Below are 14,918 nucleotides of genomic sequence, written 5' to 3' on the forward strand. Positions count from 1 at the left end.
AGGGGACTAACCTAGTCCTGCAATATTAGAGCTGGAGAGACCGCTGAGGTCCCCAGGCCCAATGACGGCTAAACGTGGCTAAATCTCAGGAGTCACCTGTGAAATGTGTCCAAACGCAGATTCCTGGCCCTGTGACGCAGATGCATGAATCAGGATCTCCAGGGCTGGGGCCCAAGAAAATGAGTTTATTTCTAACACGATCCTCCAAGTGATTCTTAATGAAGTGAGGCAGTCGTTAGTTCACTAGATTGGTCTTTGTCATCCACTGATCTAGTCCACTTCTCCTTTTACAATGAATAACGATGATAATTAACAGTTACTGACTTAACTTTCTACATGCCTGGCACTGTTGCAAGTAGTTCACGCCCATTAACTCATTTGACCCTCACAATGGCGCCATGGGGTAGGTACCATTTATTATTACCGTCATCTGCATATTGCAGGTGAGGACAACCGGAACCTAGGCCCTGGCGCTGGAACTCAGGGAAGGTTCCAGCAGGGATGTCTTTCATGTCTATTTTTGGGTACATTAAAATTCTCCGTTTTGGCCAGCTTTAAGGCTCAGGCAGAGGCTGAATTCCGAGCTTGCATTTGCCCTTTGGATATGTTGACTTCACATTCCAGTAACAGATATTTTTAGAAATAACGTAGCCCCTTATCCATTAGAAAATGACAAGATAGGTTTAAACTACACCATGAGAGATATAGGTGAGGCAAAAAGGAAGGATTCATTTATTAACTATAAGGACTCTTTGGCATTAGACTGGATCAATCAGGGAGCTTTTTGTTTGTTTTTACTTTTTTTGTGTGATTTTGGATTTCAAGAGTTCTTTAATAAACTGGTCATACCCACTGGTAATACAAAAGACATTATCATGAGCAGTGAGTACAGGAAAAAATATGAATGCATTTAAAGAGTCTGGAAAGATGTGTGTGTGAGTGTGGTGTGTATGAGTGTGTGTGTGTGTGTGTGTGTGTGTGAATGTGTGTGTGTGGTGACTCTGGAGTGATCTAGGACAACACTGATCTGGTGGGAGGTCAGAGCAGACGATAATGCCCTCCTAGGACTCCTCCTTCAGGGTTCTGTTGTTGGGAGACTAAGGGGAGAGGTAAACCTTTACCCAGTAGGTCATCTCTTGTGTGTGATTCTGGGATGCCTGAGAGAGATGACTATTTGACAGTGAGGGCATGGATTAAATGGTTTCTAAAGACCCCTTCCAGATGCCACCTGAGACTCAATTCTTTGGTAGACAGGAGGAATCTGGGGTCATAAGGCCCAGTTCTCAGACCCTGGTTCACCAAGTCTCCTCTGTTTTCATAAACCCACAGTTCTACAAAACTCCTGGAGCAAGAACAGAGTTAAGTCGTCTCACAGAGACTCCAAAGGGGAACAGCAGCTATTAAGGGGGGCTTTGGCTTATTCAATTACAGATCTGATCCCAAAATAGAGCTGCATATCCCAGGCTTAAGGGGTCTGATAAGACAAATCCAGTGTACGATGTGGAAGCAAAACAAGGTGAATCCAAGACCCAGAAACTTCTGCTCAGTCTGCCCCAGCATTTCCCCTGCTCTTCATGGACCAATGTCTGGTGCACTGGGGCATCTCAATAAACGAGTGCCAACTGGAGGACCAATGGCAGAAAGAACTGGGAGCATGTGGCCGGGATCACTCACCTCAGTGCACTGTAGCCCTGGCACACGCTGACGCAGCACAGAACCTTTTCTTGGTTGGCCTGGGTCTCTCCCAAGTATTTACACACGATGTTACCGCCCAGGCTAAAGCCCACGACCACCAGCTGGGTCAGGGGATATGTCTTCTTGATGTAGTTTACCATGGCTCCAAATTCCCAGGTGCAGCCTATGGGCAGAGAGGTAAGATGACTTGGTCATTTCGGGTGCAACAAAGATTGGAGAAAATGTGAGCTGGAAGGTTACTAAGTGGGTGTTAAGACTCTAATAGAGAGAGAGAGAGAAATATATACGTACGCAGCCAGCCCTCTGTATCTGCTGGTTCTGCATCCGTGGATTCAACCAAATACAGATTGAAAATATTCAGAAAAAAAATCCCAGAAAGTTCCAAAAAGCAAAACTTGAATCTGCCGTGCACCAGCAACTATTTACATAGCATTTACATTGTATTAGGTATTATAAGTAATCTAGAGATGTTTTAAAGTATACAGGAGGATGTGCATAGGTTATACGCAAATATTATGCCATTTTATATATGGGACTTGAGCATCTGTGGACCTTGGTATCCGTGGAGATCCTGAAACCAATCCCCTGAGGATACTGAGGGATGACTGTATAGGAGTGTGTGTGTGTGTGTGTGTGTGTGTGTGTGTGTGTGTGTGTGTGTGTGTGTGTGTGTGTGTGTGTGTAGAGAGAGAGAGACACACATACATTCAGCCAGACAGGCAGACTTCTCTTTGGCTGCCTGCAGCGAAGTTCCCAGATGCCCCTCAGTATTAGAGGAAACACGACATTAGTAGTGCCCATGAGGGAAGGGACCATGTATCAAATGCTTGTACAATGCTCCTTTAAAGATGGGTTGTAAGAAACCTATCTGGATACTCATGGAAATTAAAACAGATATTCAGGGTGTACATGAGCACCTGTGTTTGCACACACAGGTAAACAAAAGCAAGAGCAATACTCTTTGGGGTTAGATTCTTAGGCTACAAAATAGGATGTTACACCCACATGTACAATGATTCATGGTGTTAAGAAAAGTACCAAGTGGATGTTATTTACAGGACTGCCTTGTCAATGTGGGGAAGGGAAGGAGAGACAAACTTTAGTCCAGAGGGACGGCCAAGATGCTCTGTGGGATTAGGATAAAATGTTCTTGGTGACATAGGGACAGGTGCCGTGGGAGACAGACCCATTCAGAAACATACAGAGGAGACTTCTGAACGGAGAGGGTGTTTGGGCCCAGTCTGCCCAGGAGGGATGATGTCAACTGGTATCCCCTTGGGAAGTTGGTGAAGTCATGTTATGTCTCAGCAGCTTTGCGAAGAGGAGAAGGTTAGTGGCCATACAAATGAAGGGGTTCATCACATCCTTCTAAGGCCCAGCCCCAGACTCAGCAGGGAGACAACTTAAAATAAAACCTAACAGGGAAAGTGAGGGACTTTGCCAAGAGGCATGTACGAGACAGACCAGCATGAAGACGGTATGGATTTTGTTCGTTGAAAAAAAAAAATGAAAACAGACTTCTTCCACATCTTCCTGCTTATCAAAGCCAGCTCAGAGGGCTGGACATTCCTAAGAGAGTTGAACGGCTCCTCTTCTAACCCACAAACCCTGAGGGACACGACCTTCTGAGCCGGGACAAGCTCCCCCTTGGATCTGTCTTCCTCTTAACAGTGGAAGGCCAGCACAACCCCATGCAGGGGTTCTCAGCCCATGGGGCACAAAGAATCACCTGGAGAGGGTGTTAGAAACGGGCATTCCTGGGTTTCACCCCTAAAGAGGCTTATTCAGTAAGATGGTGGCCAGGCCCAGGAATCTGCATTAAATGTGTTTTTTTTTTGAGTTAGTTATTCATGCACATGGTGCAAAATTCAAATGACATAAAAGATGTGGTAAAAGGTACTTTCCTATACTCTTTTTAAAAATACCAATGGCAGGGCTTCCCTGGTGGCACAGTGGTTGAGAGTCCGCCTGCCGATGCAAGGGACATGGGTTCGTGCCCCGGTCCGGGAAGATCCCACATGCTGCGAAGCGGCTAGGCCCCTGAGCCATGGCCGCTGAGCCTGTGCGTCCGGAGCCTGTGCTCCACAATGGGAGAGGCCACAACAGTGAGAGGCCCGCGTACCGCAAAAACAAAACAAAACAAAACCAATGGCAGCATACATATTGCTTAGCACTGTTTTTTTTTTTTTTTAACAATATGTTTCGGAAGCCATTGTGTAACAATACACATAAAGCTGCCTTCTTTTTTATTTTTATTTTTAATGAGGTATAACATACACCCGGGAAAGTGCACAATCGATGAATCTACGCATTTACACCCATGCAACCACTGTGCAGATCAAGACGGAAAATATTCCTGACACTCCTAGAGGCCCCCTCGCGCCTCTTTCCAGACAAGATCCCCCAGACTTTGACTAACGATTGCAATTTGAAAGTGTTCGGAGCTCCTGAGGCTTGGAAGGTGGCAAAAGATGCTTAAGACTAGGGGAAAAACTGGGGGCCAAGAGCTGCTCCCTCCCAACATGGAAAGACCCAGGCGTCACCCTGAAAAGGAAGTACGTCTCTCTCTCCATTGAGATATAAGAGATCAAGTCTCCTATTTTTCTCCCTCCTGCACCCAGCAGAGGGTGGTGCACCTTGCAGCCCTTCAATAAATAGCTGATGAATTGAGTGGATTCTGAAGGCCTCTGATGGGTCCTGGTGACAGCCTCCTGGAGCAACAAAAAGCTGGTCCAGAGGGAACCCTGACTCTTAACTTAGGAATCTGAAACGCCAGACTTTTGTCCCCACCTAGGTTATTTATCCAAGTTTCTCTTTTTAAAAAGGTAGCAATAGAAGGAATGTTATATCTCTGGGAAACGCTAGGTTTAAAATGGGGAGATGTGATGTAAAAGAGGGGGGAGTCTTCAAACACACTCAGCTGATATCACGGCTGCTCAGGCATGCAACATATAAAGAATTCAGAACTCCTGTTACAGACATTTGTTCACCTCTCTTAGGCCATAAGAGGCCTTAAAAACACAGCATTAATGAGGCAGTCTGGCCCCATGGCTGAGTGAAAGAGCTCTGTGGTCACACTGTTTAGGGTAGGCCCCTTTAGTGGCCCCCAATGCTCTCAACTTCCCAATGATGACAAGCAAATCCTGGGGTACAAGGAAAATCTATACCTCTGGGCTCCCTGCTGGAGGCTCAGAGTCCACAGATACAGCATGGGGTCTGGCAATGGGTACTTTTAACAAATACTCCAAATGATTTTTATCCTAAGGGAACTTTGGAAAATACCTTGGGCAAGTTACCAAACCATTCTGGGTCTGTTTCTGCATCTGTAAAATGGAGGTAATAATGGTGAATACCTTACAGAGTTGGTTTGCAGGACTGAGTAAAGTGATGTAGGTAAAAGGCTTAGACCAGGGCATAGTAAGTATTCAATGTTAACTATTATTATAACTGTTACTTCTCTTCTCTTTTAAAAATATTATTTAAGTACACCCATGTTCATAGCAGTTTTTATTCACAACAGCCAAAAGGTGGAAGCAACCCAAGTGTCCATCAACAGATGAATGGATAAACCAAATGTGGTACATGTATACAATGGAATATTACTCAGTCTTAAAAAGGAAGGAAATTATGACACATGTTGCAAAGTGGATGAATCTTGAGGACATTATGCCAAGTGAAAAAAGCCAGACACAAAAAGACAAATACTGTCGGATTCCACTTACATGAAGTACAAGGAGTAGTCAAATTCACAGAGACAGAAAGTAGAATGGTGGTTGCTAGGGGCTGGAGGGAGGGGGAATGGGGAGTTGTTGTTTAACGGGTATGGAGTTTTAATTTTGCAAGATGAGAAGTGTTCTGGAGATTGATTGCACAACAATGTGAATGTACTTAACACTACTGAACTGTGCATTTAAAAATGATGAAAATGGTAAATTTTTGTGTATTTTACCACAATTAAAAAAAATCATTTAAACAAGGGATTGTAGCTTAACACTTGAAAAGGCCAATTTAGATTTCTAGATTTTTCTCCAAAGCAGTGTTCTGTGATCTGACCGCACATTAGAATTACCTGAGGATCTTGTAAAACAACAACAAATACTAATGCCTGGGCCCTCCCCAAACTAATTAAATCAGACTATCTGAGGGTAGGACCCGGGCATGGGTGTTCTTTTATGAGTTCTACAGGGGACTCCAAAGTGCAACCAGGGCTGAGAACCACTGTTCCAGGGAACAAGGATCCGTTTGGCTCAGACTAATAGGAGAAAGCATTCTTTAACGCATACTCCCACTTGGTCTCTGGACCAGCCTCTTCAGACTTCCCTTTCCACTTGCAGTAAGCAATCTGCCCACACGGAGGCACTGCCCTGCCTTTTGGAAGCTTCTGAAGCAGGGCTGTTGCCCTGGTAGCTGCTTTCCAAATATTTCCTCAAAGCCAGGTTTCTGTAGTGGGTGAACCCCTGCTCAACCCAACAGGGCAGCTCTACCGGGTCCATCAAACTCCTAACAAAAACAATCTTTAAAGCCCTAAATACCCACAACTGCTTTCTGGTAATCGTTCTTGTAGAGTGGATCAGAAAAGCTGCATTGAGGTTAAATATTACTGCAAGAAAAATGCACTAGCCCAGCGGTTCTCAAAGTGTGGTCCCTGGCCCAGCGGCATTAGCATTGCCTGGGAATTGTTCAAAATGCAAGTTCTTATGCCTCACGCCACCTACTGAATCAGAAACTCTAGGGGTGGGGTCTAAACAGAGGGCTCATTAAGACACAGATTGCTAGGTCCCACCTCCAGAATCTTTGATTCAGGAGGTCTGGGTGGGATGAGAATTTTCATTTCTAGCAAGTTCCCAGGCAATGTTGGTCCAGGGAACACACTTTGAGAACCCCTGTCTGAGTTGATAGGAAAGGTGGGTAAAATCTTCAATTTTCTGTATCTTTTGGCCTCTCCCGTTGCGGAGCACAGGCTCCGGGCGCACAGGCTCAGCGGCCATGGCTCACAGGCCCAGCTGCTCCGCGGCATGTGGGATCTTCCCAGACCGGGGCAAGAACCCGTGTCCCCTGCATCGGCAGGCGGACTCTCAACCACTGCGCCACCAGGGAAGCCCTCTTTTGTCTTTTAAAAGGGCGGTTCAGAGAGATGCTTCATGTCACTCACAGTTAAATAAATGCAAATTAAAACGACAATTCACAATCCTTTTCCACTGCCCATATTAGAAAAGATCAACTTTGCCGATACCCAGCACTGGGGAGGGTGTGGGTACCGGGACTGCTGGTCCATCCACTGATGTGGGAGTGGGCACTGGAATAGCCTTCAGAAGGCAATGTGGTAACATTTATTAATGCTTTCAAAAGGACAAACCTCTGGTCCTGCAATTCCACTTTGGGGGACTTTATACTGCAGATGTGTGCGAAGATATATGTGCAAGAATGTTTCCTGCAGCGCTGTTTGCAGCAGCAAAGGATTGGAAATAACCTAAATTTCCACCAGTAAGAGGACTAGTTAAATTGCTGTGAAAAAGAATGAGGTAGAGTCCGGTCTGCTGATGTGGAATGACCCTGACCCAGCTTACTGAGGGGCCAAAACAAGAGCGAAGCAGTGGGATGGCACCATCTCCTGTGTGTACTTGTGTTTTTAAAGGGATTATATGTGTACACATATCTGATTGAATATTTGCTGGAAAACTATAGCAGTTATTATATTATTATTTTTTTTTTTGAAGAGGAAAACCAGGGGCTAGGATGGGAGGAAGACATAGTTTGACTTATTGCTATACAGATTTTTGCACCATTTGAATGTTTTTCCTGTGTATATACATTACTTTTTCAATAAAAATCCAGCCAGTTAAAAAATCTAGTGAAAATCAAGAATAATTTCTTAAAAAGATGTTTAAATATCCTTAGACCAGTTTCAACTATGTTAAATACACCCGACACATCCCTCATGCTGGGGCAGTGATGTGTGCAGCTTGTGATGGGGACATTATTTGCCTGTACAAGAAATGGTACTAAGGGACGTATTGTCAATTGTTTCTACCACCATTTCCTTGGGACTCTGCCTAATTTTTTCATCCCTTGGCTAATTATTTGTATCTTTAAGTTTTGTTCTACCATTGAATGAGCCTCTCTATTAGACTATAAACGCCATCAAGCAAAGATATTCCTGGTGTTGTTCACCACTGTATCTGTGGGGCCTGGCACTCAGCGGGCACTCAGTCAGTATCATCCAAACGAATGGGAAGGAGTCACTACGTTCCAGGCCCTGTGCTAGGCCCTGTGAGTGAGTGGGAGCAACGGGCTTTGGACCCATGTCTAACCCCATAGCCCAAGTCCTTTGTCTTGTATCCCAAATCTACATAAGTAATTGCACGGCCAGGATTTATTTTTCAATTGTGAAAAGTCTTACTTTTTCACCATCTGATGCCTTTTGGACCTACCTATCTTTATCCAGGTCTGAGACTAATTATTTGAGACCTAGAGGAGATGTTCAGATGTCACTGGGGCAGTTACAAAACTTGGATTTTGTAACTCGGATTTGCTACACTACTGAGGAGCAATTACAGCTAATCGTGTAGGCACTTTGGGAGCCTCAGTTTAATTCGATTCAAGCACTTCTGATCTGGATAAAAGGCCAGGTCTACATAATCCTAGACAAGCTGTTGGGTGTTTTGTGAAGAGCTGCCATCTCTCCCAGGCAAGGGAAAGGCAAGGACATGGTGTCTGCCCAGCTCCAGGATCAGCCCGCTGGTAGATGCAGGGTCCTCCCGGGATCTCCACCGGATGTCAGTTACCAAACACCCTCAGTGTCTGGGAACCCCTCCCTGGGTTCTTTTATTAAGAGCTGCAGCTACCTGTTTTTTTAATACTAGGAGGATTGTAATGAGGTTCTATGTATTTAATCCTTAAAGGATTAGCACCAGTAACAAGATTTAGGTATATAATCTTTTTTTTTTAATGTTTCTATAGCCCACTTTAAAAAAATTTTTAATCATATTTAAGTGTACAGTTCAGTGGCACTAAGTACATTCACATTGTTGTGCAACTCTCACCATCATCCATCTCCCGAATTTTGCACCTTCCTAAACTGAAACTCTGTCCCCATTAAAGAGTAACTCCCCATTCCCCCTCACCAACCCCGCCACCGACCCCGGCCCCTGGCATCTACCAATGTACTTTCAGACTCTGTGAATTTGACTGTTCTAGGTCCCTCGTATAAGTGGAATCAAACAGTATTTGTCTACAGAAAAATGTATATTGGAATGCATTTTTAAGGTTAACTTAATATATGTCCTGCAAACAGATTGTACCTTTTTCTCCCCCCTGTGCTATACAGTAGGCCCTTATATAATCTTGTTGCAGCTTTTTTTTTTTTTTTTGTGGTACGCGGGCCTCTCACTGTTGTGGCCTCTCCCGTTGCAGAGCACAGGCTCCGGACACACAGGCTCAGCAGCCATGGCTCACGGGCCCAGCCGCTCCACGGAATGTGGGATCTTCCCGGACTGGGGCACGAACCCGTGTCCCCTGCATCGGCAGGCAGACTCTCAACCACTGCGCCACCACGGAAGCCCTTGCTGCAGCTTTTTAAGACGACGAAATAGGAGGCACTAACCTGGCCTTAGACAGATGAGTACCACAGGCCTATGTTGGAAAAGCAAACTGCCGAGGACAGGAGAGACCTTTTTCTTGTACCATCTATTTCAAAAGCCATTTCCCCCAAAATGGCACTAACATGACTCAGTCAGCTCAAATACAAGGACCCAGAGACGTGGTCTTCCTTGTGGATGGAGACTTTGAGTCATCTCTGTATCCTCCACACCAGGCACATGGTGGGCGTGCCATTGATGGAGTTCGGTAAGAAGGAAGTTTGAATCATGCGGCATGAAAGCACACAGTATCAGCCAGCGTGACTGAGCAGGGGACGGGAAAGAAGAACCTAAATGTCCTTCCCACTAAATTTAATGCAAGAGAGTGGTCAGCTACCAACATGGCTCACTGGCAGACTGTTGGCGGCCTAGCAGCCCCTAGCATTTTCATAGTGAAGGTGTGTGAGTCATTTCCTAGAGCTGTGGGCAAGCTGCTGCAAAGCTGACTCACTCGGGAAGAAAACAGTTGTGGAAATAAAGTGAGAGCCTTCTTTGCCCACCATATGAATTTGCCTTGTCTTTAACTCTGAAACAAAGATTTTCGCAAATGAGTGCTGTTGGCTTTGTTTCCCGGGGTACAGGATGCTGAAAACTGCCCTCTTCTGTCTGAAGGTTAAATATTCAGATCTCATCCAGAAAGCACAGACCTGTCGAGGCTCCTCCACAGTTCTGCTCACAGTATTACTCCCCAACATGTCCCTAAACTCTGGGCCCCTCCCTGGGCACCCTCTCCAAGCTCAATGACTCTCAGCAGATGGTCTTATCAGATGTTTTACTAAGATGCTTGAACTTCTGCAAATTCACTACCTTCGCTTCCCCATTCTCCCTCTCTCTTCACCCACCTCCCCCCCCCCCACTCCCTTCCCACAGTGTCCTTCTGCCATTATAACACTTGACTGTTGCAGAGGCAACACAGTTCCTGGCTGTCATCTGGAATCATGAATACGATTCAAAATGTAGTCTGCATCACAGATGTAGAGAACAAAGTATGGACACTAAGGGGGGGAAAGTGGCGGTTGGGGGCAGTGGTGGTGGGATGAATTGGGAGATTGGGATTGACATATCTACACTAATATGTATAAAATACATAGCTAATAAGAACCTGCTGTATAAAAAATAAATAAAATAAAATTCAAAAAAAACTAAAATGGAGTCTGCATCAATTAAAATGGTAGACATGAAAAGCTTACAGAAACATTTATGTTCATGATCTAATCAAATATCTTCAGGTAGATTGAGCAGTTACTTCTACTTCTAACAAAGTAGAAGTTTCTTAAAAATCACTGTCTGCAACTCTTTGTGGCAAAATGCCTTGGATCATGTGGGTGACCGCTACAGCATGCTGTATAGCAGAGTGACCATACACCTTAGTTTGCCTGAGAGAGTCCTGGAGTTTGTCTGTTATTCTGATGCAGTTATTAGTAAGGTCCTTTTTCACTCTCATAAGTGACCCAGTTGGGTTGCTAAATTATATGGTGACCCCAGGTACAGGGCTTCCCTCCCTTCTAAGATGGAAATGCTATCCCCTAAGCAAGGCAAAATTTTCTGATCTTACATTGAGGTTCCAAAAGACAGTTAAAAAAAAAAAATCCTGTATTAAACCCAATTGGACATTAATGAGCTCCTCCTCCAAGCAACAGAAGATGATGCTGTGATTTCATGTACCTCTTCTCAGCTTGATGTCTAATGTAAGAAAGCCAGATGTTTAGAAATAAGGGAAGAGCCCACTTCACTGTTTAAACTCACAGGAAAAGGTAATTTAAATCGCTTGAGACCATTTTCAATGTCAAAATGTCCTAGGCTGGTGTTCGGTCCTAAGTTCTTAGGAGGCTCATGATTCTAAGGGACTCAGTCACCTTATTGACTGAGTCACCAATGCAAGGTTATTATTTTTATTCCTTTCATCTGATATAGAAAAGACTTTTTAAAAATCTTAAATTTTTCCTCTAATCAAGATCAAACTCATATACCCTTTGTCACTTGGCTCTTAACTTGGCTCTTAACTTTCTGGTCATAAGACATCAAGGTCAGTCTTAGAAATGGAGGTCAGAATAACCACAACTGGATCATTCTGGTTTTTAGTTCGTTTCCTTGGCTGGTGGACTTGATCCAGCTCTACTTTGCTCTGAATATGAATACTGGACTGCTGGGATAAGGCATTTAGCCAAAGATAAAGATGGAGCAGAATATTTCCTGAATTTACTGGTCCCCTGCAGCATCACTGACGACATTACTCACATTCCTAACACCGCCTAGGTTAAAAAATCAATTAAGTCAATTGTTCACTACCGCAGTGTTCCAATTAAAGATTAGGCCCTGTATGATAAATACACTTCAAAAAAATCTTCAAGACTTCCATGCTTTCCTTCATTTTCAAGTGTTATTCATTGATCTCATCCAGAAGATAGGGTTATGGACCCCCGGTCTGTTCCAGCAAAGTATCGTACTTAAATAAGAAATTTAAAAGACTGATAAATTCTACCCTTGTGGGTTCTACTAGTCATCCTAACAGTTTCACATTTTGTCTTTGGTCAGATCAGATAATGTCATGTAACTCATCAAAAGGGAAATCTTTAATATCTGCTGGTTAAAAAAAAAAATCTATGAACTATTCTGAGGCAAGTGGTAAGGAAATTTTTTAAAGAATGAAAATAATTTTTAGAAAGTTAAAATATAGCTAATAAACATGTACTACGATAAAAACAACTTTCCAGTACTGATTTTGAATATAGAAGCCAGTAACATTGAGCTGGAGGTGTGTGACCACCCCCCCTACCCTCAGCCTGGGCCCACCAGATTTGGCAAGGAGCCAGTACTGAAGGTTATGAAGCTGGAAAGCAAGCACTGCACCCTTCAAAATAACCACTGGGGCCTTGCCATACCTGTAAAAAGAGTCATAACTCAGACCAAGCTCAAAACAGAAATTTATGCTCAACGAGCACTGCTTCTCAAATTGGCCCTTATGACAGTTCACAGGCAGTCAACTGTTTGAAGCCGACATAGAGGCTAGGCCATTTAATTGTTCAAGTAAACTTTCACCTTTTCTCCTCTAAGTGGGCTCACAGAAAACACAAAGTAAGAGTGAAAGACTAATAAAGACAATAATCATTGGCATTTACTGGTATTTGCTGGGCCTCATGCTGTGTACTTTTATATTAATGCTAACTTCCCCAACTGTGGAATTCAAATTCCCATCTGTTGGACTCTAAAACACTGCCTTTTCCTTATGCAGGCATTCCCTGAGCAACTCTCTCTAAGTGATACGCTATATGCAGGAGATTAACAAGAACATAATATAAAAATTGAATATTAAAATCTGGCCCCTGTCCTTAAAAAGGCTGCTGTTGGTAAATATTCTTCTTGGACAAGCCCAGCCAGTAAGTGCAGACTGATTGGGACTGTTTCCCCCCCTTCCCTCGATGGTGAGCTGTTCTTCACTAGAATGGGAGCTTCCGGAAAGCAGGGACTTGAATTCCCACCTGTATTCTCATCACAGGGTCTGGCCTCATGAATGTCTGTAGGATGTGAGATAAACAAAAACCAGAGCCCAAACCCAACAGGCCTGTTTCTGTGGCTCTGAGAAGCTCCTGGCTGCTCTTTTGCCTTAAACCTAAAATGTATCCGACTGGGAACCATTTCCTTACTCCTTAGAAGTATCAGCAGGATGCAGTCCCTTACATGGAAAGGCTATGTAGTTGTTCAAAAGCATGGACTCCAGGACTAGACTGCCTGGGATGGAAACCTGGATCACCCACTCATCAGCTTTGTGATCTGGAGCAAGTTACTCAACCTTTTTCTAAAAAAAATTTTTATTGTAGTATAGTTGATTTACAATGTTGTGTTAGTTTCAGGTGTACACAGCAAAGTGAATCAGTTATACATACACACATATCCACTCTTTTTTAGATTCTCTTTCCATCTAGGCCATTACAGAGTATTGAGTAGAGTTCCCTGTGCTATACAGTATGTGCAAGTTACTCAACCTTGCCGGGCCTCAGTTTCTTCATCTGTAAAAGGGGGATGACTGATTTAATACATCCTATAAAGTACTTAGAACAGTGCCTGGCACACAACAAGTGCAATGTAAGCGACAGCTACTAATAAAAACAGTAATGACCACTACCACCATAGTGGGGACAAATCTTTTTAATGCTCAACTATCTCCCTGCTCCCCTTTATTCTAATAAGCAATATCATAAATAGGAAATGAACACTACGGCAGAGGTGGTACTGAGTTGAAGTTAAGAATCACGCAGTTTGAATGCTGGTCCTACCACTTACTGGTCGTGTGACCCCAGGCAAGGTACTTAACCTCCCTGAGCCTGGGAAGTGGGGAAACTAACGCCTACCTCCGAGGCATCAGGAGGATCAAGGGAAGTAATACCCGTGCATGCTCAGCACATGCCTGGCACTGTTAGTGTGAGATAAATGGTAACTGCTGTCATGCAGGATTTTCCTTAATGAATTTATCTTTCAAAGGCAGAACTAAGGATTCATGTGATTCTAAGTCACAAGAATGTAAGGTTATCCATTTAGGAAATTCTTCTGTTCAAGAGATCTATTTTCAACAATTTCTAATCACATCAGCAAAGATGCCCAATAACAAGGGATTAGTGCTTACGTGGTTTAGAACAGAGTTAGTTTGATAAGCAGGAAAAGGTCTTTTGCAATTTTCTCAGAAAGAGAGGTGTGTGTGTGTGGGGGGGGGGAAACAGGAAATGAAGAATGAGGGCTTCATGCTGATGCCCTCTTTAGTTTGCTCTGGTCAAGGTCACAGTTTCCAAAGGCCCCAAGAGTATCACAGTGACTGGAAGGCCTGCCATCTGCTCCAGAGCGACACGGTTTACATAAGGACAGGTCATACAACCATAAGGCACACCTGTTTGAGGCACGCTAGTCTGCACATCACCTTCTATCCACAAACTGTCATTTCGCACCCTTCCTCTCAGTCCTCATTCAGGCAACACCGACCTAGTGAGCACTTTCTATGGGCCAAGCAGGGTTCGAGGCCCTGTGGGGCTAGAACAGGAGCACAAAGACCCCGGGCACTTGTGGAGGGGAATTGGGGATGGAGAGACAGGAAATAAACATGTAAACAAATACAACATTTCATCAAACCATACGTGCCTTGAAGAATGTGAAGAGGGGGATTAGACAGAGAATGACTGGGGGCGAGGGGAGTCTTGGAAGGGTTCTCTAAGAAGGTGCCATCTTGGTTGAGTCCTGCATGACAAGCTGAAACCTGGTGAGACAAGAGAAGGGCCCTCCACACAGAACTTGGGCAGACCTGAGGTCAGCAGGCCCCTCAGGCCAGTGCCTGGTGCCCTCGTATGTTCTGGATGGGCTGTGCCATGTCCCAGGTATCTGGACCCCCCTCATGTCACATCCAGTTACCCCACATGGAAGAGGCTGACTTGACTGGGTCTATTAAAAGTGAAGGGAAGGAGGGACTTCCCTGGTGGCACAGTGGTTAAGAATCCGCCTGCCAATGCAGGGGACACAGGTTCGAGCCCTGGTCCGGGAAGATCCCACATGCTGTGGAGCAACTAAGCCCGTGCGCCACAATTACTGAGCCTGCGCTCTAGA

The 14,918-nt window shown here is 44.4% G+C and overlaps 1 protein-coding gene across 1 annotated transcript in view; it reads right to left on the bottom strand.

The window, feature by feature from the left end:
- The window catches only part of ABHD2 (abhydrolase domain containing 2, acylglycerol lipase), a 110,211-nt gene that overhangs the window by 23,974 nt on the left and 71,319 nt on the right, over window positions 1–14,918 (bottom strand). The window contains exon 5 of the mRNA XM_060005450.1: window positions 1,675–1,858. Within this exon, the coding sequence (XP_059861433.1) occupies window positions 1,675–1,858 (184 nt within the window). The remainder of the gene's footprint in view (window positions 1–1,674; window positions 1,859–14,918) is intronic.

The sequence above is a fragment of the Delphinus delphis genome, chromosome 2, assembly GCF_949987515.2.
Source record: "Delphinus delphis chromosome 2, mDelDel1.2, whole genome shotgun sequence".
Lineage (NCBI taxonomy): Eukaryota > Metazoa > Chordata > Mammalia > Artiodactyla > Delphinidae > Delphinus > Delphinus delphis.